General features: G+C 45.1%; 1 protein-coding gene across 7 annotated transcripts in view; it reads left to right on the top strand.

The window, feature by feature from the left end:
• arhgap12b (Rho GTPase activating protein 12b) overlaps positions 1 to 26,569 on the top strand; it is a 281,212-nt gene that overhangs the window by 206,058 nt on the left and 48,585 nt on the right. For 4 of the 7 annotated variants that reach the window (XM_070881529.1, XM_070881526.1, XM_070881527.1 and 1 more), the window contains 5 exons: positions 13,609 to 13,731; positions 21,596 to 21,700; positions 23,657 to 23,755; positions 23,899 to 24,001; positions 25,462 to 25,581. In XM_070881529.1, the coding sequence (XP_070737630.1) occupies positions 13,609 to 13,731; positions 21,596 to 21,700; positions 23,657 to 23,755; positions 23,899 to 24,001; positions 25,462 to 25,581 (550 nt within the window). The remainder of the gene's footprint in view (positions 1 to 13,608; positions 13,732 to 21,595; positions 21,701 to 23,656; positions 23,756 to 23,898; positions 24,002 to 25,461; positions 25,582 to 26,569) is intronic. The other 3 variants (XM_070881528.1, XM_070881531.1, XM_070881530.1) reach the window with 3 other exon arrangements.

Here is a 26,569-nt window from a genome sequence, read left to right as displayed (position 1 = left end):
CCCCTTGATCTCCCCAATTTAGAGACGACCTCATTGTGAACAGTGAATAAAATATACTAAATTGAAAGAAGTACAATTAAATCACTGTTTCACCTGGAAAGAGTATTTGGAGCCCTGGATAGTTGGAAGGGAGGAGGTAGAAGGGCAGGTGTTGCATCTCCTCCTGCGCTTGCACGGAAAGGTGCCATGGGAAGGAGAGGGGGTGCTGGGGGTGACTGGAATAGACCAGGGTGTCGCGGAGGTAGCGGTCCCTTCGGAATGCTGAGAGGGGAGGGGAGTGGAGGGGTAATGTGATTGGTGGTGGAATCACGCTGGAGGTGGCGGAGGATGATCCGTAGAACGTGGAGGCTGGCCAGGTGAAAGTTGAGGACAAGAGGAATCTTGTCGTGGTTCTGAGAGAGGGGAAGGGATGAGAGCAGAGGTGGGCGAAATAGAATGGACATGGTCGAGGGCCATGTTAACCACGGCGGAGGGTAATCCTTGGTTGAGGAAAAAGAAAGACATGTCAGAGGCACTGGTGTGAAAGATGGCGTATTCAGAGCAGATACAACGGAGGCAGAGGAACTGGGGGAATAGAATGGAGTCCTTACAGGATGTGGGGTGGAAGGAAGTGTAGACCAGGTAGCTGTGGGAATCAATGGGCTTATAGTGGATACTGGTCGAAAGCCTATCCCCGGAGACCCAAAAGTCGGGGAAGGGAAGAGTCGAAGATGGACCATGTGAAGTTGTGGGTAGAGTGGAAATTGGATGCAAAGTGAATGAAATTTTCTAGTTCAGTGTGAGAGCGGGAAACGGCACCGATAGTCATCAGTGTACCGGAAAAAGAAGTGAGGGAGGGGACCCTCTTACTGCAGTTGTACAGGGCCTTAGTAAGGCCTCACCTGGAATATTGTGTGGAGTTTTGGTCTCCTAATCTGAGGAAGGATGTTCTTGCTCTTGAGGGAGTGCAGCGAAGGTTCACCAGACTGATTCCAGGGATGGCTGGGCTGTCATAGGAGAGACTGGATCGACTGGGCCTTTATTCACTGGAGTTTAGAAGGATGAGAGGGGATCTCATAGAAACGTATAAGATTCTGACGGGACTGGACAGGTTAGATGCGGGAAGAATGTTCCCGATGTTGGGGAAGTCCAGAACCAGGGGACATAGTCTTAGGATAAGGGGTAGGCCATTTAGGACTTAGATGAGGAGAAACTTCTTCACTGAGTTGTTGATGCTAGTTCATTGAATATATTCAAGAGGGAGTTAGATATGGCCCTTACGGCTAAAGGGATCAAGGGGTATGGAGAGAAAGCAGGAAAGGGATACTGAGAGAATGATCAGCCATGATCTTATTGAATGGTAGTGCAGGCTCGAGGGGCTGGATGGCCTACTCCTGCATCTATTTTCTATGTTTCTATGACCTGAGCAGGACTGGAACAAAGAATGTTCCACATATCCCACGAAAAGGCAAGCATAGCTAGGACCCAGCGGGTTCCCATAGCAGCAAATTTAATTTGGAGAAAGTGAGTGGAGTTAAAGGAGAAGTTGTTCAATGTGGGAACAAGTTCAGCCAGGCAGGAGAGAAGGGTGGTGGATGGGGACTGGTTGGGCCTCTGCTCGAGGAAGAAGCGGAGCGCCCTCAGGCCATCCTGATGGGGGATGGAAGTGTAGAGGGATTGGACGTCCATGGTGAAAAGGAGACGGTTGGGCATGGGAAACTGGAAACTGTTAAAGTGACGGAGGGTATTGGAGAAGTCGTGGATGTAGGTGAGAAGAGAATGGACAAGGGGAGAAAAAATAGTCAAGATAGGAAGAAATAAGTTCTGTGGGACAAGAACGGGCTGAAACAATGGGTCTACCGGGGCAGTCCCTTTTGTGGATCTTGGGAAGAAGGTAGAAGCGGGCTGTGCGGGGTTGGGGAACTGAGAGGTTGGTGGCTGTGGAGGGAAGATCTCCAGAGGAGATGAAGTCAGTGACAGTCTGGGAAATTATGGTTTGATGTTCAGTAGTTGGGTCATGGTTCAGGGAGAGGTAGGAGGAGGTGTCAGATTTGGCGATCAGCCTCTGCAAGGTAGTCAATGGCAATCAAGGGGAAAATTCTCCACAGGCTGGTGTCATACCGAGCACAAAGGAAGATGGTTGTGGCTGTTGACCAATCATCTCAGCCCCAGGGCATTGGTGCAGGAGTTCCTCGATAATTTCCTAGGCCCAACCATCTTCAGCTACTTCATCAATGACCTTCCCTCTATCATTAGGTTAGAAGTAGGGATGTTAGCTGATGATTGCAGTGTTCACTTTGATTCGCAACTCCTCAGATAATGAAGCAGTCCATGCCTGCATGCAGCAAGACCAGGACAACATCCAGGCTTGGGCTGATAAGTGGCAAGTAACATTTGCGCCATATAGGTGCCAGGCAATGGCCATCTCCAACAGGAGTCTAACCATCGTCCCTTGACATTCAGCAGCATTGCCATCGTCAAATCCCCCATTGACCAGAAACTTAATTGGACCAGCCACATAAATACTGTGGCTACAAGAGCAGGTCAGAGGCTGGATATCCTGCGGCGAGTATTTCATGTCCTCTTTCCCAAAGTCTTTCCACCATCTACAAGGCACAAATCAGGAGTGTAATGGAAGACTCTCCACTTGCCTGCATGATTCCTGCTCCAACATCCCTCAAGAAGCTCAACACCATCCAGGGCAAAGCAGCCTGTTTGATTGGCACCCCATCCACCACCTTAAACATTCACTCCCTCCACCACCAGCGCACCTTGGCTGCAGTGTGTACCATCTACAAGATGCACTGCAGTAACTCGCCAATGTTTCTTCAACGGCATTTTCCAAACTCGCGATGTCTACCACTTGAAGGAGAAGGGCAGCAAGCACATAGGAACACCACCACTTCCAAGATCCTCTCCCAAGTCGCACACCACTCTGATCTGGAAGTGTATCACCGGTCAAAATCCTGGAATTCCCTCCCTAACAGCACTACAGGAGTACCTTCACCACACGAACTGCAGTGGTTCAAGAAGGCGGCTCACCACCACCTTCTCACAGGCAATTAGAGATGGATAATAAATGATGCCCACTTCCCATGAACAAATTTTTAATCGTTAAAACCCACCTCTTTGACCACGCTTTTGCTCAGCCTTACTTATTCCTTGATTATTCCTCTGTGAAGCACTTTGGGACATTTTTCTATGTTAAAGGCATCATATAAATTAAAGTTATTACTAAGAGCATTGGATTAGTTCCACAGGTGCAGCTCAAGTCTTTACAGTCACTTAAAGTCTCACATGAACAAGTCTGAATAACACTATGTAGACAGCAAAGCTGTTGGAGCAATCATCTGTAAATGTTCTAGAAACAGATGAAAAATGAGCAATCGTACTGCACTATTTAGTAGTGAAAAAGATGCCATTAGCATTTCTCTTTACAAGAAGGAAGTTGTTCATTTAAGCAGATCAAATCCAGTGATGCTGTAAATAGTACCAGCTCATTCTGAATATGATTCTGGCATTTTGCCCAACAGCCTATTCCAGTAGGCTCAGCTTCATCTAGAGCACTACCCTTCAGGACAAACAGCAGTCTTTTCATCCTAACTGCAGATTTGTTGCTAGACACGAAAGACAAGAAGAAACCTACTGTGTCCTCTCTCTCTCACTCTCTCTCCCTCATAGCAGTGTATTGGACTTATGAGTCCATTTGAGGGGGAGGAGATTGCACTAGATAGGCCAATGCACAATAAGAGAATGTGCTGTAGAGGAGAATGTATCTTGTACATTTTTAATTTTACTTCCTACCTTTATGGGAGTACAAATGTGAATTTGCGAGATTTGTTGTCTAGTTCTGGCAACTTTATGTCAGACTGTTTTTCGTTCAGGAGTTTTGTTGTTATACTGTTGATTTAGGGGGAAAAGATTTGGCAAATTTCCTCTTCTCTTTTTTGTGGCAAAATCGTAAACATTTATGAACAGAAGAAACTTTTAGCCCAGAAGTCTTTAAAAATGATTATTTGATTGTCCTTGAATCACAAGTATTTGACTGGTTTTGTCACAGTAGTCACCCAAAGTGAATCAAAGTAAAAACGCCCATGAAATGATAGATTGGACCTGAAGTTGCTGGGAACTCGTGCCACTTTAATGGTGCATTAACAGCTTGCACTATTAAGATGGAAATGTTCCAACAAATAATGGAGGAGTAAGTTATGCCATGAATTGCATTGTGCCATTATTTACTGGACGATTTGCGCCTTCCGCCGATGGACTTGGCCATGCCACACGAAGTTTGTTCTTGTCGCTCAGCCCACTGCAACAGCTGGGTTTATGGCATTAATCGCGCTGCAGCCGCTCAAGACTGGAAAATAGTGGTATGGGTGACCTGATTTATGTCCCTCTGCCTTTGAGTCCAATAAAGGGGCAATTAAAAGTATGGTGCCTCACCCCTGCAGTCGGGAAATTGTTCTCGGGGGAGGGGGGGGGGGTGTTTTGGCAGTCGTGCTAATTGTTTACAATATCAAACTGAGGATCCTGCATGACAACAGGGGAGCGTCGCGTTGCCGTTGTCTTCGCCACTCCAAAAACCCTGATATTCATCGGGGAGGGACAAGGGGGTGGATGCATCCTGTGCGATAAGGCCAACCCACAAGCCGTGGCTGATGACAACATTCCGCATCACCAACAACATGGCCTCCTGGAGGAAGGCTCAGTGGCAGCGGCCTGAGAGTAAATGGTAGCTCAGGTGTTTGCAGCGTTCCTCCAGCGGAATGGAGGTGGATTAGGAAGTCTGGAAAAAAATTTTCCTGGAATTTCCCGTGTCTTTTGCATGTGCATTTTGGCTGCCGTTTCGGACCCGAGCCATTAATTTCTATTTCCACTTCTCCCGCTTTTTCTTTTCTTTCTCTCCCTCCCCGACCAGTCTCTCTTGTCGTCATGCCGCCTTTCATCTCTCCTCTCTCGGCTACTCTGTCCTCCCAAATCTCTACCCCAACCCTTCACTATTCTTCAACCTTCCTACTCTCCTGCCGCTGTCCCAGGCTCGATTCCCTTTTAGACAAGCCTGCAACTTCCCTCTGTGCCTCTCCTGGCATCTTCCGAAGGGCCCACCGTGGCACTCGGCGCTGTCTCCTCATGAGCAGCAACCCCAACTCTCCCATCCTACTTTTATCACCGGGGGTGCTAACGTTGCCAATCTCCTCCCCGTCCAACTCATACCTCCAAGTGCTGACCTTGTGTATGCTGGCAATGGATCAGCCATCACCAATCCTCTCCGGATCTACTTGCAGAATGTCCGATCACTTGCGAACAAGGCCCTTGCCCACCTGATCGTGGATGATTGCATCGACATCATGGCCCTGACGGAAACTTGGCTGAGGGATGACGACACCTCCCCGACTGGCTATACCTTCCACCACTTGCCCCATCAAGAGCACCATGTTGGCGGTGTGGCTCTTGTCACCAAGTCATAACTTGGTCTGTCCCCCTACTCCTCCGGCACTTTCTCCTCCTTTGAACATCTCACCTTAATGCACCCTTCTCACCTCATTTAAAATTCTCGTTCTCCTGCCCACCCAAGTATGATTTTTTTTTTAATTATCACAGATATATCTTTACTGTTTTCCTCCCTCAGCCTCTGCACTGAGCAACTTCTCATCCTTTGTGATTTCAATCTCCATCTCAATTCATCATGCTTTCTCTCCTCTGAGTTCATGCCCCTCCTGTCCTCTCTTAATTTCTCCCTCCACATGAATTCCTCAACCCACATTCACGGCCACCACCTTGACCTTGCCATCTCTCGTGGCCTCGCTATTCCTTCCGTGTCAATTACAGATAAGGCCATCTCTGACCCATTTCCTTTTATCGCTCTCCACCCATATTTCCCCCACCCCCCACTCAACCCTTCTGCATCTGCCCCTGGAGAAAACACTCTCAACTCTCTTACAACTGCACTTATCAACTCCTTTCACAATGACATTTCTGCAGCCACCGAGGTGCTCAACCACACCCTCGCCACCATCTTTGATGCCCTAGTCCCTATTAAAACAATTTCTCTCTCTCCCTCTCACCCCTGGCCGTTCCCCCTGGTACAACCCTCATCTTTGCTCCCTCAAGTCCAAGGGGCACAGACTTGAATGGATCTGGTGGACAACTGGTTTAGTCATTCACCGCCAGATCTGACTGGACTGCATAAAGCATTATCGGATCCTACTCTTGTCTGCAAAAACTGTTCACTATTCCAGGATCATTCTGGAATGCAAAGATAACCCCTGGCTACTATTCTCTACTGCTGTCCATCTTCTTAAACCCCTCTCCCCTATCTCCACCACACTCACCTCCAACAACAAGTGTGAGGAGCTCATGGACTTCTTTGTCTCAAAGATTGAGACCATCCGATCAGCTGCCTCTGTGAGTTCCCTTCCTTCCCCTAGCCCACTGGGCCAAACTTCCTCAGAAGCTCCCCTAGCCCTAAATTTGCATCTTTCTCTAGTTTCTCTCTGATCTCCCCTCTTGACCTCTCCATACTCATCTTGTCCATGAGACCCACTTCCTGCTCTCTTGACCCTATTCCCACTAAATCGCTGCCTACCCAACTTCCTTTTCTGACTCCCATGTTAGCCGACATCGTTAACGGTTCTCTCTCCTCAGGTACTGACCCCTCTCCTTCAAATCTGCAGTCATCACCCCTCTCCACAAAAAAACAACCCACTCTGCTTGCTAGCTACCGCCCCATCTCCAACCTCCCTTTCCTCTCAAGTCCTTGAACATGTTGCCTCCCAAATCCGTGCCCATCTTTCCCGGAACTCCATGTTTGAATTCCTTCAATCTGGTTTTCACCCCTGCCACTGTTCCGAAACGGCTCTCATCAAAGTCACAAATGACATCCTTTGTGACTGTGACAAAGGTAAATTATCCCTCCTCGTCCTCCTGGACCTGTCTGCAGCCTTTGACACAGTTGACCACTCCATCCTCCTCCAACGTCTCTCCACCATTGTCCAGCTGGGTGGGACTGTACTCGCCTGGTTCCATTCTTATCTATCTAATCATAGTCAGAAAATCTCCTGCAATGGCTTCTTTTCCCACTCCCGCATCGTTACCTCTGGTGTCCCCCATGGATCTATCCTTGCCCCCCTCCTATTTCTCATTTATATGCTGCCCCTTGGCGATATCATCCGAAAACACGCAATCAGTCTCCACATGTACGCTGACGTCACCCAGCTCTACCCCTCCACGGTCTCTAACTTGTCAGACTGCTTAGCCGACATCCAGTACTGGATGAGCTGAAATTTTCTCCCAATTAAATATTGCGAAGACTGAAGCCATTGTCTTTGGTCCCCGCCACAAATCTGCGTTCCTTAGCCACTAACTCCATCCCTCTCCCTAGCACCTATCTGAGGCTAAACCAGACTGTTGGCAACCTAGGCATCATATCTGACCCTGAAATGAACTTCCGGCCACATATCCGCAGCATAACTAAAACCGTCTATTTCCACCTCCATTACATTGTCTGTCTCTGCCCCGTCTCAGTTCATCTGCTGCTGAAACCCTCATCCATGCCTTTGTAACCTCTAGACTTGACTACTCCAACGCACTCCTGGCTGGCCTCCCACATTCTACCTTACGTAAACTTGAGGTCATCCAAAACTCGGTGTTCTAACTCGCACCAAGTCCCGATCACCCATCACCCTGTGCTCGCTGACCTACATTCGCTCCTGGTTAAGCAACACCTCGATTTCAAAATTCTCATCCTTGTTTACAAATCCCTCTATGGTTTCGCCCTCCTTATCTCTGTAATCTATTTTAGCCTCACAACCTCACGAGATGTCTGCGCTCCTCAAATTCTGCCCTCTTGAGCATCCCTAATTATAACTGCTCAACCATCGGTGGCTGTGCCTTCAGCTGCTTGGGCCCTAAGCTCTGAAACTCCTTCCCTAAACCTCTCTACGTCTCTTTCCTCCTTTAAGACGCTCCTTAAAACTTAGTTCTTTGAGCAGGTTTTTGGTCATCTGCCATAATTTCTTATGTGGCTCAGTGTCAAATTTATTTGTTTTGTCTTCTAACACTGCTGTGAAGCGCCTTAGGATGTTTTACTACGTTAAAGGCGCTATATAAATAAAAGTTATTGTTGTCGGAATGATCCCACGAAGCAAGGCAGGCAAGATTGAAGCAACTTGAACTTTTATTCAGTGCAATAACCAAAAGTCAACAAACACCATCAGTGCAAAAGCAGATGAGAACAAAAATAGGTTGTAAACTTCATAGAAACATAGAAAATAGGTGCAGGAGTAGGCCATTCGGCCCTTCTAGCCTGCACCGCCATTCAATGAGTTCATGGCTGAACATTCAACTTCAGTACCCCATTCCTGCTTTCTCGCCATACCCCTTGATCCCCCTAGTAGTAAGGACCTCATCTAACTCCTTTTTGAATATATTTAGTGAATTGGCCTCAACAACTTTCTGTGGTAGAGAATTCCACAGGTTCACCACTCTCTGGGTGAAGAAGTTCCTCCGCATCTCGGTCCTAAATGGCTTACCCCTTATCCTTAGACTGTGACCCCTGGTTCTGGACTTCCCCAACATTGGGAACATTCTTCCTGCATCTAACCTGTCTAACCCCGTCAGAATTTTATATGTTTCTATGAGGTCCCCTCTCATTCTTCTGAACTCCAGTGAATACAAGCCCAGTTGATCCAGTCTTTCTTGATAGGTCAGTCCCGCCATCCCAGGAATCAGTCTGGTGAACCTTCGCTGCACTCCCTCAATAGCAAGAATGTCCTTCCTCAGGTTAGGAGACCAAAACTGTACACAATACTCCAGGTGTGGCCTCACCAATGCCCTGTACAACTGTAGCAACACCTCCCTGCCCCTGTACTCAAATCCCCTTGCTATGAAGGCCAACATGCCATTTGCTTTCTTAACCGCCTGCTGCACCTGCATGCCAACCTTCAATGACTGATGTACCATGACACCCAGGTCTCTTTGCACCTCCCCTTTTCCTAATCTGTCACCATTCAGATAATAGTCTGTCTCTCTGTTTTTACCACCAAAGTGGATAACCTCACATTTATCCACATTATACTTCATCTGCCATGCATTTGCCCACTCACCTAACCTATCCAAGTCGCTCTGCAGCCTCACAGCATCCTCCTCGCAGCTCACACTGCCACCCAACTTAGTGTCATCCGCAAATTTGGAGATACTACATTTAATCCCCTCATCTAAATCATTAATGTACAGTGTAAACAGCTGGGGCCCCAGCACAGAACCTTGCGGTACCCCACTAGTCACTGCCTGCCATTCTGAAAAGTACCCATTTACTCCTACTCTTTGCTTCCTGTCTGACAACCAGTTCTCAATCCATGTCAGTACACTACCCCCAATCCCATGTGCTCTAACTTTGCACATCAATCTCTTGTGTGGGACCTTGTCGAACGCCTTCTGAAAGTCCAAATATACCACATCAACTGGTTCTCCCTTATCCACTCTACTGGAAACATCCTCAAAAAATTCCAGAAGATTTGTCAAGCATGATTTCCCTTTCACAAATCCATGCTGACTTGGACCTATCATGTCACCTCTTTCCAAATGCACTGCTATGACATCCTTAATAATTGATTCCATCATTTTACCCACTACCGATGTCAGGCTGACCGGTCTATAATTCCCTGTTTTCTCTCTCCCTCCTTTTTTAAAAAGTGGGGTTACATTGGCTACCCTCCACTCCATAGGAACTGATCCAGAGTCAATGGAATGTTGGAAAATGACTGTCAACGCATCCACTATTTCCAAGGCCACCTCCTTAAGTACTCTGGGATGCAGTCCATCAGGCCCTGGGGATTTATCGGCCTTCAATCCCATCAATTTCCCCAACACAATTTCCCGGCTAATAAGGATTTCCCTCAGTTCCTCCTCCTTACTAGACCCCCCGACCCCTTTTATAACCGGAAGGTTGTTCGTGTCCTCCTTCGTGAATACCGAACCAAAGTACTTGTTCAATTGGTCCGCCATTTCTTTGTTCCCCGTTATGACTTCCCCTGATTCTGACTGCAGAGGACCTACGTTTGTCTTTACTAACCTTTTTCTCTTTACATATCTATAGAAACTTTTGCAATCCGTCTTAATGTTCCCTGCAAGCTTCTTCTCATACTCCATTTTCCCTGCCCTAATCAAACCCTTTGTCCTCCTCTGCTGAGTTCTAAATTTCTCCCAGTCCCCAGGTTCGCTGCTATTTCTGGCCAATTTGTATGCCACTTCCTTGGCTTTAATACTATCCCTGATTTCCCTTGATAGCCACGGTTGAGCCACCTTCCCTTTTTTATTTTTATGCCAGACAGGAATGTACAATTGTTGTAGTTCATCCATGCGGTCTCTAAATGTCTGCCATTGCCCATCCACAGTCAACCCCTTAAGTATCATTCGCCAATCCATCCCAGCCAATTCACGCCTCATACCTTCAAAGTTAGCCTTCTTTAAGTTCTGGACCATGGTCTCTGAATTAACTGTTTCATTCTCCATCCCAATGCAGAATTCCACCATATTATGGTCACTCTTCCCCAAGGGGCCTCGCACAACGAGATTGCTAATTAATCCTCTCTCATTACATAACACCCAGTCTAAGATGGCCTCCCCCCTAGTTGGTTCCTCGACATATTGGTCTAAAAAAACCATCCCTTATGCACTCCAGAAAATCCTCCTCCACCGTATTGCTTCCAGTTTGGTTAGCCCAATCTATGTGCATATTAAAGTCACCCATTATAACTGCTGCACCTTTATTGCACGCACCCCTAATTTCCTGTTTGATGCCCTCCCCAACATCACTACTACTGTTTGGAGGTCTGTACACAACTCCCACTAACGTTTTTTGCCCTTTGGTGTTCTGCAGCTCTACCCATATAGATTCCACATCATCCAAGCTAATGTCCTTCCTAACTATTGCCTTAATCTCCTCCTTAACCAGCAATGCTACCCCACCTCCTTTTCCTTTTATTCTATCCTTCCTGAATGTTGAATACCTCTGGATGTTGAGTTCCCAGCCCTGATCATCCTGGAGCCACGTCTCCGTAATCCCAATCACATCATATTTGTTAACATCTATTTGCACAGTTAATTCATCCACCGTATTACGGATACTCCTTGCATTAAGACACAAAGCCTTCAGGCTTGTTTTTTTAACACCCTCTGTCCTTTTAGAATTTTGCTGTACAATGGCCCTTTTTGTTCTTTGCCTTGGGTTTCTCTGCCCTCCACTTTTCCTCATCTCCTTTCTGTCTTTTGTTTTTGCCTCCTTTTTGTTTCCCTCTATCTCCCTGCATTGGTTCCCATCCCCCTGCCATATTAGTTTAACTCCTCCCCAACAGCACTAGCAAACACTCCCCCGAGGACATTGGTTCCGATTCTGCCCAGGTGCAGACCGTCCAGATTGTACTGGTCCCACCTCCCCCAGAACCGGTTCCAATGCCCCAGGAATTTGAATCCCTCCCTGCTGCACCATTGCTCAAGCCACGTATTCATCTGAGCTATCCTGCGATTCCTACTCTGACTAGCACGTGGCACTGGTAGCAATCCCGAGATTACTACTTTTGAGGTCCTACTTTTTAATTTAGCTCCTAGCTCCTTAAATTCATTTCGTAGGAACTCATCCCTTTTTTTACCTATGTCATTGGTACCAACGTGCACCACGACAACTGGCTGTTCTCCCTCCCTTTTTAGAATGTCCTGCACCCGCTCCGAGACATCCTTGACCCTTGCACCAGGGAGGCAACATACCATCCTGGAGTCTCAGTTGCGGCCGCAGAAACGCCTATCTATTCCCCTTACAATTGAATCCCCTATCACTATCGCTCGCCCACTCTTTTTCCTGCCCTCCTGTGCAACAGAGCCAGCCACGGTGCCATGAACTTGGCTGCTGCTGCCCGCTCCTGATGAGTCATCCCCCTCAACAGCACTCAAAGCAGTGTATCTGTTTTGCAGTGGGATGACCACAGGGGACCCCTGCACTACCTTCCTTGCACTACTCTTCCTGCTGGTCTTCCATTCCCTCGCTGGCTGTGGACCCTTCTCCTGCGGTAAGACCAACTCGCTACACGTGATACTCACGTCATTCTCAGCATCGTGGATGCTCCAGAGTGAATCCACCTTCAGCTCCAACTCCGCAACGCGGACCGTCAGTAGCCGGAGGTGGACATACTTCCCGCACATGTAGTCGTCAGGGACACTGGTGTTGTCCCCGTGTTCCCACATGGTACAGGAGGAGCATATCACGTGACCGAGCTGTCCTGCCATGACTTAACCCTTAGGTACACTTAAATTGGCGACAACAATGTTAAAAAAGTTACTGACTAATAAAGAAAAAGAAAAACTACTCACCAATCAGCAGCCAATCACTTACCACGTTGGCTATGACGTCACCTTTTGATTTCTTTCTACTTCTTTTTTGACTTCTCTCAGCTGGAGCTGCACAAGTACTCCTCTCTTGACTCTCGCCTCTCTCGACTCTCCCCGGACTGCTGAGCCTTTTATAGGCCGCTGCCTCTCTCGACTCCCGCCTCTCTCGACTCTCCCCGGACTGCTGAGCCTTTTATAGGCCGCTGCCTCTCTCGACTCCCGCCTCTCTCGACTCTCCCCGGATCTGAGCCTTTTATAGGAATTAATTCCTATATAATTCCTATGCTGCCATTAATTCCGCTCTGTGACATTAGGATATGGTGCGTCAACTCCTTCAAAATGGAGATTCCTCCTCCACTTTGTGCACGCTCCCATGTGTTGTGTGCCAACTTTCCCTGCGGGAGCAAACCAGAAAAAGATTAGGTGGATTGCTTAGTGTGCGGTAAGCAATATCGATCTGACAGACCTCTTTTCAGGCATTGGAATATTTTCCTCATCTGTCAAATTCATCAACTGGCCACCCTGAAAGGGTTGTCTCCCTCAGCAACAGACCTTTTATGATTCACTTGGGTTCTGCCTTGAACAAACAAATCAGATTACATCTTGAAAGCACTTAACATTCCCCCACTGAAGGACAACTCCTTTGCATCTTAAGCCATTCTTTAAAAAACAATTCACTTTTTAAATGACACCATAAAATCATGTTGTATAATACATAACTATATGTGCCTCGCAGCTGCCAATTTTACTCTGCAGAATCATGTTCATGTTCATAATTAACTTTACCTGCTCAAAGCAGTTCAAATGTTCAAATATGCCAAGCCGATATTTTTGTTGTTGTTTATTTTCCCAATGGGTACTGGAACTGGCACCTCATTTTCTTTCCTGCATTGTACTAAATTGAGTAAGAGTTTTTCCTTAATATGACAACAGTAAAAAAAAATTTTAAATCAGTTTTTACCAAGGTAATTTTGAAGCTACCAAAGAGGACCTGTTTTCACATGTGTAGCTGCCAGATTGCATAGTTTAGAAATGAGATATTGCATTAATGTACTGCATCTAATATAACTAATGTGTAGCAAGTCTTAGTTTAGTTATCACACAAATGTTTGGGAAATCATAAAAAGCTTTGTTGCAAAATATTGTCTCTGGAGATTTTAGTTGTATGCCTCCAGAAAATATTGTTGCTTACTATATTTATTGTGCATTTCATTTTTGACTTCACTTTTCTTCCCTCTTTCCACCAAGTCATTCTACCACTGGAGCTCAGTTCCAGAGCTCCTCCTTTCTCTTCTTGCCTCGTGGAAAAGTGCTGTCAAGTGTCGGCCTGCAGTCACCTATGTAAACTGTCCAACTGTTTCAACTGCCACTGTATGTTCTTTCTGCATGCATCTTGGCATAGTAAAAAATGTTTTTGTATAATTACATAGCATCAGCATTTCATGTTCTGCAGTAATTTTGGGCATGCTTAGCTATAAAATTTCTTGTCTGCTGTACTTGCTTGCATGCTTCTGGTATATTTAATCTTTTTGTCGTGCCATTTTAGACATGTAAGTGGATTTTTAAAAGATCTTTGCTGTACTTTTCAGTATTACAATTTCTTTTAAAATGCTTTAATAAACATTAGGCTTTTTAACATCACTTATAGAGCTTACTACAAAGCATACTTCATTGCATTGCAATGGAATTTATCTTTAGTCTCCTTCCACAACAAAAAAACCCAAATGGTCACTATCTTTTACAGCAGCGCATGTTGGTTTGTGGCTGCCATTAATTCCGCTCTGTGACATTAGGATATGGTTCTGTAGCGAGAGATTAGCATTAATCCTGTTGGTGTTGCATTCTTCCTCACCATAAAAGATAAAATGCTCGTCAAGATCAAGCTAAAGTTGTCCATTGATGGTTTTCAGCCATGAGCATTGGTCATGAAAAATTCCACCTGACCCTTCCAGTAGGAGTCCACTCTCCACGTTTGAAGTTGCTATACTGTCCAACTATGCTTATTGTGATAACCAACTTTAAAATACATTTGATATAGTAAAAATTATAGTAAAAATAATGTAAACAATGGAATAAATAATCTAGGTCTTGATCTGCATACATTGGGAACACCATTGTAGGATAATAGCCAGTATATTGTTCGTTGTTGGTTCTGCTTAGTAATTACCATCATGCTTTTGAAGGGGGGAAAAAATCACCCATGTTTGGTCACATTTGCTTTATTTTTGGCATTCTAGTCTATGCATTTCTCAGGTTTCAAAATCTGTATTGATTATGATGGGATCTTTTCAGTGACTAATATACACAACGCTTTCCTGTATTCACTTTTATGTCATACAATATTCAGAAAAGGGAAACCATTCTAAGTTCAGCACAGAGGTTGGATATGACTCTTTAATTTTCCAAAAAGCTACTCTGGCTACCAAATTCCTACCAGTGCAAAGAGACCATGGGTTAGAGTTTTGAAAAGTGCAGCTCAAGCTCTGAGTTGAATATGAAGTCACATGTAAGGAAACATTCCTAAGAGCATTTCAGGGAAGATGCACCATACAAGCAGTGTTCTCCGCCAGTTTGGAGAGGTGTCACGAGGGTCCCCTTCCACTCTTTGGGTTTGACAATTGATAAAGTGCTGCCCAATAGGCCATATCATCCAAAGCACCAATTCCAATTCAGGTTAATAGCGACTCCAAGGCTCAACAGGGAGAAGAAATTCCAGGCTGCTGAAAAACAAAGTAATTCTTGGGATGTGGGCATTGCTGGCAAGGTCATCATTTATTGCCATCTCTAATTGCCTTTAAGAATGGTGATGAGCTGCCTTTTTAAACCACTGCAGTTGGTGTGGTGAAGATACTCCCACAGTGCTGTTTGGTAGGGAATTTCAGGATTCTCAGCCAGGTACTATGAAGTAACAGTGATATATGTCCAAGTCAGGATGGTTTGTGACTTGGAGGGGAAATGGTGATGATCGTGTTTCCATGCACCTGTTGCCCTTGTCCTTCCACATGGTGGAGGTTGTGAGTTTTCGCAGATACTGCCAAAATTGTTCCAGTGCACCCTGTTGAGGGCAGTCACTCACCCTCATCTCAGGAATATAGCTTTTGCATCCATGTTTGTACCAAGGCTGTAATGAAGTCTAGAGCTGAGTGATCTCGGTGGAACCCAAACTGAGATTTGGTGAGCAGGTTATTAGTGAGTAAGCGTTTCTTTATGACAACTCCTTCCATCAGTTTGCTGCTGATTGAAAGTAGGCTGATAGCATTGAAGCACTGACTACACTTGATCAGTTCCGCTGGGCAGGCCACGTCGTCCGCATGCCAGACACAAGATTCCCGAAACAAGTGCTCTACTCAGAATCCTTCATGGCAAACGAGCCAAAGATGGACTGAGGAAACATTACAAGGACACCCTCAAAGCCTCCCTGGTAAAGTGCAGCATCCCCACCGACTCCTGGGAGTCCCTGGCCGAAGACCGCCCTGGGTGGAGGAGGTGGATCTGGGAGGGTGCTAAGCGCCTCGAGACTCGTCGGCGAGTGCATGCGGAAGACAAGCGCAGGCTGTGGAAAGGACATGCGTCAAACCTGTCCCACCTGTGGCAGGGACTGTGCTTTTTGTGGACAGAACGTACATGTGCCATTTTCCACATTGTCGGGTAGATGCCAGTGTTGTAGCTGTACTGGAAAGCACAGTCACCTCTGGAGGACAGGTCTTTAGCACAACAGCCTGGATGTTGTTGAGGCCTGTAGACTTTACTGTGTCCAGTCCACTCAACTGTTTTTTGGGGTCGCATAGAGAGAATCAAATTGGCTGAATACTGGCATCGGTAATGGTGAGGACCTCAGGAGGAGGCTGAGATGGATCATCTACTCAGCACTCCTGGCTGAAGACGGTTGCAAATGCTTCAGCCTTGTCTTTTGGACTCCTGCTGGGCTCCACTGTCATTGAGGATGGGAATGTTCATCGGCCTGCTCCTCCCATTAGTTGCTTGATTGTCCACCACCATTCATGACTGGATGCGACAGGGCTGCATAGCTTTACCTGAACAGTTGGTTGAGAGATCATTTAGCTCTGCCTATAAAGCATGCTGCCTTCACTGTTTAGCATGCATGTACCATGTGCTGTAACTTCATCTTTAGCTATGCTTAATGCTGCTTTCGTTATCAGGTAGGTCATTTCGCTTGGCAGTGATGAGGGAGTGAGGAACATACCAGGCCATGAGGTTACAGATTGTGGTGGTATACAATTTTACTGCTGCTGATGGCCTCGTGGATGTCCAGTTTTGAACTGCAAGATGTGTTCTTAATCTATAGCATGGTGGTAGTGCCACACAACATGATAGATGTCTGAAGACGGGTCTTGGTCTCTACAAGAACTGTGCAGTAGTCACTCCGACCAATGCTGTCATGCACAGATGAATCTGCGCCAGGTAGATTGGCGAGGGCGAGGTCAAATATGTTATTCCCTGCTGTTGGTTCTCTAACAACCTGCCACAAATCCAGCCTGGCATCTGTGTCCTTCAGGCCATCCAGTCATATTCCTTATAGCAGTTTGATACAACCGAGTGGCCTTCTCAGAATAGTTCAGAGTCGACCATGTTTGTGTAGGACTGTAGTCAGACCAGGTAAGGACAACAGGTTTCTTTCCCTAAAGCACGTTAATGAATCAATTAGGCGAAGAGATGCTCGGTGTCTCAACCAGGAAACACCAGGACCGGTTTGATGAGAATGATCAGGAGATCCAAGAGCTAATAGATTGCAAGCGCAGAGCATTTCTGATCCTTAAGCAACAACCCAACACGGGAGCAGCAAAGCATCATTACAGATGGCTCAAGGCTGAGGTCCAACAAAAAACCCGGAACCTAAAGAACAGGTGGTGGATGGAGAAAGCACAGGAGATACAGCAGCTGGCCGACAGCCATGATGTGCGAGGATTCTTCATCACAGTCAAGGCCACCTACGGTCCAAACTCCCAAGGCCCCACCCCACTGCTGGCCAAGAACGGGGAAACACTCACCAAGGATACCAAAGCAGTAAGGACCCGCTGGAAGGATCACTTCGAAGATCTCCTCAATCGAGACTCTGTCTTTGACTCGAGTGTTCTCGACTCCATCCCGCAGCATGCTACTCGCCACCACCTCAGTAAAATGCCAACACTGCACGAGGTAGAAAAAGCCATAAGACAGCTTAAGAACAACAAGGCTACGGGAGCGGATGGAATCCTTGCTGAGGCACTAAAGTATAGCGGAGAGGCACTGTTAGCACGAATACATGACCTCATTTCTCTCATCTGGAGGGAAGAGAGCATGCCGGGAGATCTCCGAGATGCAGTGATCATGACCATCTTTTTAAAAAAAGGGGACAAGTCCGACTGCGGCAACTACAGAGGAATCTTCCTGCTATCAGCCACTGGGAAAGTTGTCATGAGTCCTCCTCAACCGCCTTCTCCCTGTGGCTGAGGAGCTCCTCCCCGAGTCACAGTGCTGATTTCGTCCCCTACGGGGTACAACGGACATGATTTTTGCAGCGCGATAGCTGCAGCGAACAGTGCCAGCCCTTATACATGGCCGCCTTCGACCTTACAAAGGTCTCTGACACTGTCAACCACGAGGGTCTATGGAGCTTCCTCCTCCATTTCAGGTGCCCCCAAAAGTTCGTCAACATCCTCTGCCTGCTCCACGACGACATGCAGGCCATGATCCTTGCCAATGGATCCATTACAGACCCAATCCACGTCCAGACCGAGGTCAAACAGGGCTGCGTCATCGCCCCAACCCTCTTCTCAATCTTCCTCGCTGCCATGCTGCACCTCATAAGCTCCCCAATGGAATGGAACTAAACTACAGAACCAGTGGGAACCTGTTCAACCTTCGCCGTTCCAGGCCAGGTACAAGACCACCCCAACCTCTGTCGTTGAGCTACAGTGCGTCTGCGCACATACAGAGGCTGAACTCCAGGACATAGTCGATGTATTTACTGAGGCGTATGAAAGCATGGGTCTTACGCTAAACATCCGTAAGACAAAGGTCCTCCACCAACCTGTCCTCGCCGCACAGCACTGCCCCCCAGTCATTAAGATCCACGGCACAGCCCTGGACAACGTGGACCATTTCCCATACCTCGAGAGCCTCTTATCAACAAGAGCAGACATTGATGATGAGATGAACACCGCCTCCAGTGTGGCAGTGCAGCCTTCGGCCACCTGAGGAAGCGTGTTCGAAGACCAGGCTCTCAAATCTACCACCAAACTCATGGTCTACAGGGCTGTCGTAATACCTGCACTCCTGTATGGCTCGGAGATGTGGACCATGTACAGTAGACACCTCAAGTCGTTGGAGAAATACCAACGATGTCTCCGTAAGATCCTACAAATCCCCTGGGAGGACAGACGTACCAACATTAGCGTCATTGACCAGGCCAACATCCCCAGCATTGAAGCACTGACCACACTTGATAAGCTCCGCTGGGCAGGCCACATTGTCCGCATGCCAGACACGAGACTCCGAAAGCAAGCGCTCTACTCTGAACTCCTTCACGGCAAACGAGCCAAAGGTGGGCAGAGGAAACGTTGCAAGGACACCCTCAAAGCCTCCCTGGTAAAGTGTAAGATCCCCACTGACACCTGGGAGTCCCTGGCCTAAGACCACTTTAAGTGGAGGAAGTGCATCTGGGAGGACGCTGAGCACCTCGAGTCTCATCACCGAGAGCATGCAGAAATCAAGCGCAGGCAGCAGAAAGAGTGTGCGGCAAATCTGTTCCACCCTCCCTTACCCTCAACAACTATCTGTCCCACCTGTGACGGGGACTGTGGCGCTCATATTGGACTGTTCGGCCACCTAAGGACTCATTCTAAGAATGGAAGCAAGTCTTCCTCGATTCCGAGGGACTGCCTATGATGATGAATGGCTGTAATATGCACAGTGACAGAATCCAGTATTAGTAAGAGAGAAGTATTTGCAAACACCTTCAGCCAAAAGTGGCAAGTAGATGATCCTATTCAGTCTCCGCCTATCTATGATATCTATGAAAACATAGATGCCAGTGGCTAGTCAATTTGGTTTACTCCATGTGACATTTTACAGAGTGAAGGCTCTGGGCCCTGGAAACAACCTTCCTATCATGCTAAAACACCTGTGAACTGAAACCAGCCACCCCCTAGCCAAGCTTACAATGCAGTTGTGACACTGATATCTACCTGACAACTTGAAAAATTGCCCAGGTAAATCTTAGCCCCAAAAAACATGGTAAATTTAACCCTACCAATTACTGCACATTCCCAGTCATCAGTGGAGTGCTCAACACTACCTACTCACCAATAAATTGCTCACCGATTGCTCAGTTTTTATTCCACCAGAACCCTTCAGCTCCAAATTCCATTACAGCCCAGGACATCACTGCATGAGTTCCTCAGGGCAGCATCTTTGGACCACCCATCTTCAGTGATTCCTCAATCAGCGTCATAAGATCAGGAATGACCATGTTAGCTGATTCCAGTATTTCAACTCCATTTACAAATCCTTCAATAATGAAGCAGCCGATGCTAGTCTACAGCAGAACCTGGACAACATTCTGCTGACAAGTGACGGGTAACCATTGTGCCACATAAGTGCCAGGCAATGACTATGCCAACAAGAAAAACAAAGTCCAACTATTCCACCCCCCAAACTTCATTACCAAGTCCCATTCCACTAACATCCTGGTAGTGGTCGGTGGGGGGGGGGGGGGGCCACATCAACACCATGGCTACAGGAGTGGGGCAGAAGTTGCGTACTCTGAAAGTGACCCACTTTCTGACATCAAATCCTCTTCACCATCTACGACAAGGCACATGCTGGGGTGTGATGGAATACTCACCACTCACCGGGATGGCTGCAGCCGCAACAATCGAAGCTTGGCACCTTCCAGGACAGAGCTATCCTTTTGATCTGCACCCCTAGCACTGGACTCTATCTACCCCCTCCACCACCAACATGCTGTGGCTCTAATATGTATGATCTACAGGAAGCACTTTAGCAACACACCAGGGATACTTCAACAGCACCTTCCTGTCCATGTACTCCATCACCAAGAAGGGCAAGAACAACATCATGGGAACATGATCACCTTCAAGTTCCTCCAAGTCACAATCACCCTGATTTGAACATGCATCACTATTCCTTCATTGTTGTTGAGTCAAAATCCTGGGCCAGGCAGATAAATTAACTTGCGCTTGATGGTTTAAAAGTCTTTCGGGTGGAGTTCTGGATCCAGTCACATCATAACCTATGGATTCTGGGTCTAATGTCAGTGGTTACCTTTGTAGTGACCCTTCATGATTTTTCTTCAGTCTTTTTTTTTCTTATCCAGTGATTGCCAACATACTGTGCTATTCCAAGAAGTGAGCATTGATCAGGAGTATTTCAATCCACTAATTAAAAAAGAACTGTAGACTACAAGCCCATCATTCACATCAGCCATCACCATCTCCCTCATAGTGACTCTGGGTGATTCCCTTGCGGGATGATAGCAATCCCCATACAGGCAGGTAATTGAACAGCCTGATCTGTTGGATATGATTTCTAAGTCAGAAGTGGATTGAATCATCACTCATTCATCATTTATTTGAGAGTTATAGTCAGCAGCACCTATTTGATAGAAATCACATGCCATTGGTCTCCATAATGCATTCTGAACTATATGTTAAAATGAATTTAGTTAAAAGTTAGATGCAATCAATTAGTGGTTTTAAGAAAATATCTGTTTTATAGAGAAGAGTGATTCTGGAGCTGCCAGAGCCAATATGGGTGCAAATTATAACTACATGAAAATTCTATTATAACAGTCAGAAGCATGGTTCCAGACGAACCTTGGAAGCAGGTTGAACATCTGCATTCTCAAGCCCATTCACTCAAGTTGGTGACCATTATCACTTGGTGTTTTTGAGTAATTCCATACATCTGCTTCAGCCATTTTGACCAGAGATTATATCGTTATCCAGCACTTAATACTTGAGGTGCACATGCTGATGAGGAGAGGATCGAGTTCAACTGTGATGCCTGATAGGCTGTGAAGGATCACACACAATGGGACCTTTGGCAAGGTGCTTGGGAGTAACAAACACCCAGGAAATACTACCCTGTGAAGTGGTCAATGACTTCAGGAAGGGAGGGGACAAGATTGATTGAAAAAAGATACACACATGTTTTAATGGTGTTTGGTTATAATCAAAGTGAACTTTAATGATTTCAATTTTTGACTTTTCAGAAATTTGGTGCCACACAATCTAAACCAGAGTTCACTGTGGATCTAAAGGGAGCTGCAATAGAATGGGCTTCAAAAGACAAATCCAGTAAAAAGAATGTGATTGAGGTAAATATTTTAGTTTACCAGTACATTTTCTATGTACCATGTCCTAAGCCCCTAGTCATCCTCTGGCTGATATTTTGTCACCGCTTTGTTGCATTAGTCATTGCTACTCACTAACCTTTTAAATCAATAGCATAGGTAGATATGATAACAATCGAGGAAAGTGCATGCAAATCCAGAAGAATTAATTTTTCTACTGTTCTTGGGTGTTTTGCAGTACTGCCCCCTCTCACCTCAGGGCTCAGTTTTAGTTAGTTTTTGAGCACTTGCCAAACAAGTTTCACAGCCCTCTGATTTATGATGACAGCACCGGGTATCCCAGTGGGCCTGGGATCTGAGATTTAATCCAGGCCAAATTGGTGAGTAAAAGATTCCTTTCCTGGTTGTAAGGTCCTATGTGAAATGACTTTGAGCAGTGTCAGTCTAGTTCCCATTGGGTATGAGTGCATGATTAAAAATTGGCTGTCTCACTCAGAGACAATTATGACTAATGTACCAAATGAGACATTATACACCAAGGCAGTAGAAGGTGCTCCTTTCGGGTTGGAATTGAGTAGATGGAGCTTCTTAATTGATATTACAAGCTTCCCATTAATTATGTTGATCATCGTCAAATTTGTAGCATGAAACTTGTTCTTCAGTGGAATTCAAAGCAGCAATCATTGCTTGAACTGGTAGTTTCCAGAAATGCCTCAGGAGGCAGCATCATCAGTTCTGCAAAACTAAATGATGGATGCTGACTCAACTGCCCTTTAGCAAGGAAAGGGCTATGAGGATGTGCCTTCAGAAAGAAAAGCAGAAACAGCAAGGTAAACCAGCTGATTGAGAGGAGAGCAGCCCCAGAATATTCATTCCATTATGCAGAATTGATGACCTTTTAGCTTCAATGTACACAAACCTAGAATAAATGAATAAGAATTTTTCTATTCAAGCTTTCTCAATGAAAGCACGAGATTCAAATGTTGCCTCCTATTGAAAGCATTGTGATGTATGTATTCTTTTTGTTTCAAGGAAGCAGAATTTGAAACCTGGAGTATAATGGGGGTGATTGAAACCTGGATTTGTAAAATCTTCAAAAGGGTGAATTCAATAAACCCAATATAGCAAAGAAGCTGACAAATGTTTAAAACTTGTGGAAAATGCAGCACTTTATTTGAATAAGACACAAGGCGTTAACATAAGTTTGTATGCTTGAAACTATTTAATTTTAAGTTAAAACTTGATGTAATCTGGTTCGGAAATTAATTTTGCCCTCCAGATGGTCTTCATAGTTGGAATTGGACAACAATAGGCAGCATTTGAATTTTGAGGTTTTTTATTGGGAAAGCAGGCTGTTTGTGCACATCTGATGTTGTTGAATGTATTAACAGAAGTGTATCCAATTATTCTTTACTAAATAGTCTCTCTTGCCTCTTTCTGGGGTTTTCGTTTGCCACAGCAGCATCCCCAACTAAAAGGGCAAGCAAGGAACCTACCTACCCACCCCACGACTCTTATCAATGATTTTCTTAAAATGAACCAGATTGACTCTTACAATTTTGAGATTTATTTGTGCGAGAAAACACCTTTTTTATGAACTCAGTTTAATAAGGTTTCAGAACTGCATAAAAATTTGTCATTGGTCAAAACATAAATGTATTGTCACATTAAAATTTTATACAAATTAGGCTGTACTGATTTGTTAATGTCAATTCTAGTGTCCAGTGAACTGTTGGAGATCGATGCTAAAGTAATGACTCGTAGTACTAACTGGCGCAGTGGGAGAGAGAACTGAAATGTAACTCAATTGATCAGAATTCAAACAGGTGATGAGAGTCAAATATTTTAGGCTTAATCTGTAGAACAGTAGAACATAAGGTAGTCTAAGATGTGCATAAAATTAATGTAAGTGATAGGCTGGTTATGATAAGTGTAAACCTATATATTTCATTTATGGAAAAAATTCTTGCTGTTTTCCAGCTCAGAACACGTCAAGGAACAGAGTTACTAATTCAGTTAGACAATGATAATCTCATCACTGAATGGTATAAAGCTCTTGAGGAGACAATTGTTAATCAGGTGTGTATTCAGATTGAACATTTTGCTTTCCATGTCTTCATTATTTACATGGGTAATAATTTCCCTTGCTTTTACTGATTCGCTGATAAACTCTTCGCAATACATAAAAACTAATTTAAATCTCGTGCCTAATTTCATTATAGACGGTGGAGTCTGATGAAGCCGTTGACGATGATGCGCCAGAATCTCCTGGGATTGAAAAGCACGATAAGGATAAAAATAATAAAGACTTAAAGAAATCACGTAGTAAGTCATAAAAACACATTAATTTCATAAAGTTAGTCTAAATGTGCCTTTATATTTTTGTTTCAGTCTACAAGATAAAGATGTGATTGATACTCACTCAGCATTTTCCCACAAGCGCAACCTTTGCGACAGCTTAAAAAGGAGAATTGGGGTTGAAATTGCGCTTATGCAGTATTAATAACAAATGTGTTAGAGTTTGTATGAAATTATTCTTCGCAATTTTAATAAAACCATTTGCAAGGCTGGTGAATAGGTATATAGCAGGCAAAGGTATTTCATATGAAAGTGTTAACATGCTTAATACTAAAAATGCACTGCTTCATTTAAACTCCATTATTCCTTTGTCAGTGAGTTATGTAGACTAGTATTCAACATATCCCTTGGGTAAAACACGGTAATTAAGGTAAGAGTACTCGCCATTTTTCTGTTACTAAAGGTGCAATGGCCTGCTGTGATGCAATTTCTATGATAAAGAAAAGTCTTATTAAGCATCAGTATTTACGACATTTTTCCTTCCTAACTGTACAATAGTAACTTGACTTGCATCAGCTTTTAGTTAGGGGCTCTGTGATATAAAAATCAATGAAAAGAAAATGGATGTAATGTACACTGGACTGTGATCTTGTTTTCCCCTATTCCTCAATCTGATTATCTGGTCACAGCACTGTTTTTATGGTCTGAAGTAAAATGCATCCATAACTTCATGGGGAAATAACCAAAACACCTACTTGTATGTAAAAATTCATTGTTCTACTGTGGATAATAGCAAATGTCTCAATGTGTTGATGGCAGTAATGCAATATTGGGATCCAAGTAATTGTTACTTTAGGCCACCTTATATCTTACTCATTTTCAGACATCCAACAGAATAGATAAAAGTAAAACACACATTTTCCTGCACATAATTAAAAGCTTGTATTTGTTTCCTCCCCTGCCAGTAACATTAAATCCACAAATTAATAAGACATAAAAGGTAAGATTTCCAGATGTTGTCCCTGGCAGCACCAGAACAGAAGAAGCCTTTGCTTCACTGAGGAGGCTGTCACCGAGCTGTGCCACCTGCTTCAGCCATAACTCCACCCACAAACGTGTGGCTGTCAAAGTCACTTTGGCCCTTAATTTTTATGCTGTGAGCTCCTTTCAGGCTGTAACAGGCTACATCAGCAACCTGTAACACATTGGTGTACTGCAAACTATCAGGGAGGTCACTGAGGCTCTCTACAGCCGGAGAAATATCTACATCTGCTTGCCTATTAGAAGTGAGTTTGTGACTCAATGATGGCACTTTCACCTCTGAGTCAAAAGGTTGTGGGTTCAAATCCCACACCAGGGACTTGAGCACAAAATCTAGACTGGCACTTCAGTACAGTGCTGAGGAAGTGTTGCACTGTCTGAGATGTTAAACCGATCATTTTAATGAATTTGTAGTTTAAGCTTTATTTTGTTTTTTTCTGTTCCAGCAGTAAAGTCTTCTAGTAGTATAGATAATGCAGACCAAAAAAAGACAAAAACAAAATTGAAAAAGTTTCTGACGCGAAGACCAACACTCCAAGCAGTGCGAGACAAAGGCTATATTAAAGGTAACAAAAATTATGTATCACACTTTTACTGAAGGTAGGGTACCAGTATATTGAATTTCAGACTGAGTGAAAGAAACTCGGTTACATTTGAGTGATGGATGTTTTTGTTCTTAATAAGTATATGTAATGTTAGCTGACATCGTTAACGGTTCTCTCTCCCCAAGTACTGTCTCCCTCTCCATCAAATCTGTGGTCATCACCCCTCTCAAAAAAAAAACCCTCAACCCCTCCATCTTTGCAAACGACCGTCCCATCTCCAACCTCCCTTTCCTCTCCAAAGTCCTTGAATGTGTTGTCGTCTCACAAATCCGTGCCCATCTTTCCCACAATTCCATGTTTGAATCCTTCCAATCAAGTTTCCGCATCTGCCACAGTACCGAAACGGCCCTCGTCAAAGTGACTGTGACTGTGACAAAGGCAAACTATCCCTCCTCGTCCTTCTTGACTTGTCAGTAGCCTTTGACACGGTTGACCGTGAGAATTTGTCCTAACTCGCACCAAGTCCCGCTCACCCATCAACCCTGTGCTTGCTGACCTACATTGGCTTCTGGTTTAGCGATGCCTTGATTTCAAAATTCTCATCCTTCTCCAACGCCTCTCCACCGTCGTCCAGCTGGGTGGGACTGTACTTGCCTGGTTCCATTCTTATCTATTTAATTGTAGCCAGAGAATCACTTCCAACGGCTGCTCTTCCCACCCCCGCATCATTATCTCTGGTATCCGCCAAGGATGTATTCTTGGCCCCCTCCTATTTCTCGTCTACATGTTGCCCCTTGGGGACATCATCTGAAAACAGAGCGTTGATTTCCACATGTATGCTGATGACAACCAGCTCTAACTCACTACCACTTCTTGACTCCTCCACGGTCTCTAAATTGTCAGACTACTTGTCCGACATCCAGTTCTGGATGAACAAAAATGTTCTCCAATTGAAGAGTGGGAATTCCGAAGCCATTGTTTTCGGTCGCCGCCACAAACTCCGTTTGCT

The sequence above is a fragment of the Pristiophorus japonicus genome, chromosome 5 (assembly GCF_044704955.1).
Source record: "Pristiophorus japonicus isolate sPriJap1 chromosome 5, sPriJap1.hap1, whole genome shotgun sequence".
Lineage (NCBI taxonomy): Eukaryota > Metazoa > Chordata > Chondrichthyes > Pristiophoridae > Pristiophorus > Pristiophorus japonicus.
The sequence above is the reverse complement of the archived record's forward strand: the minus strand, read 5'-3'. Positions and strand labels throughout refer to the sequence as shown.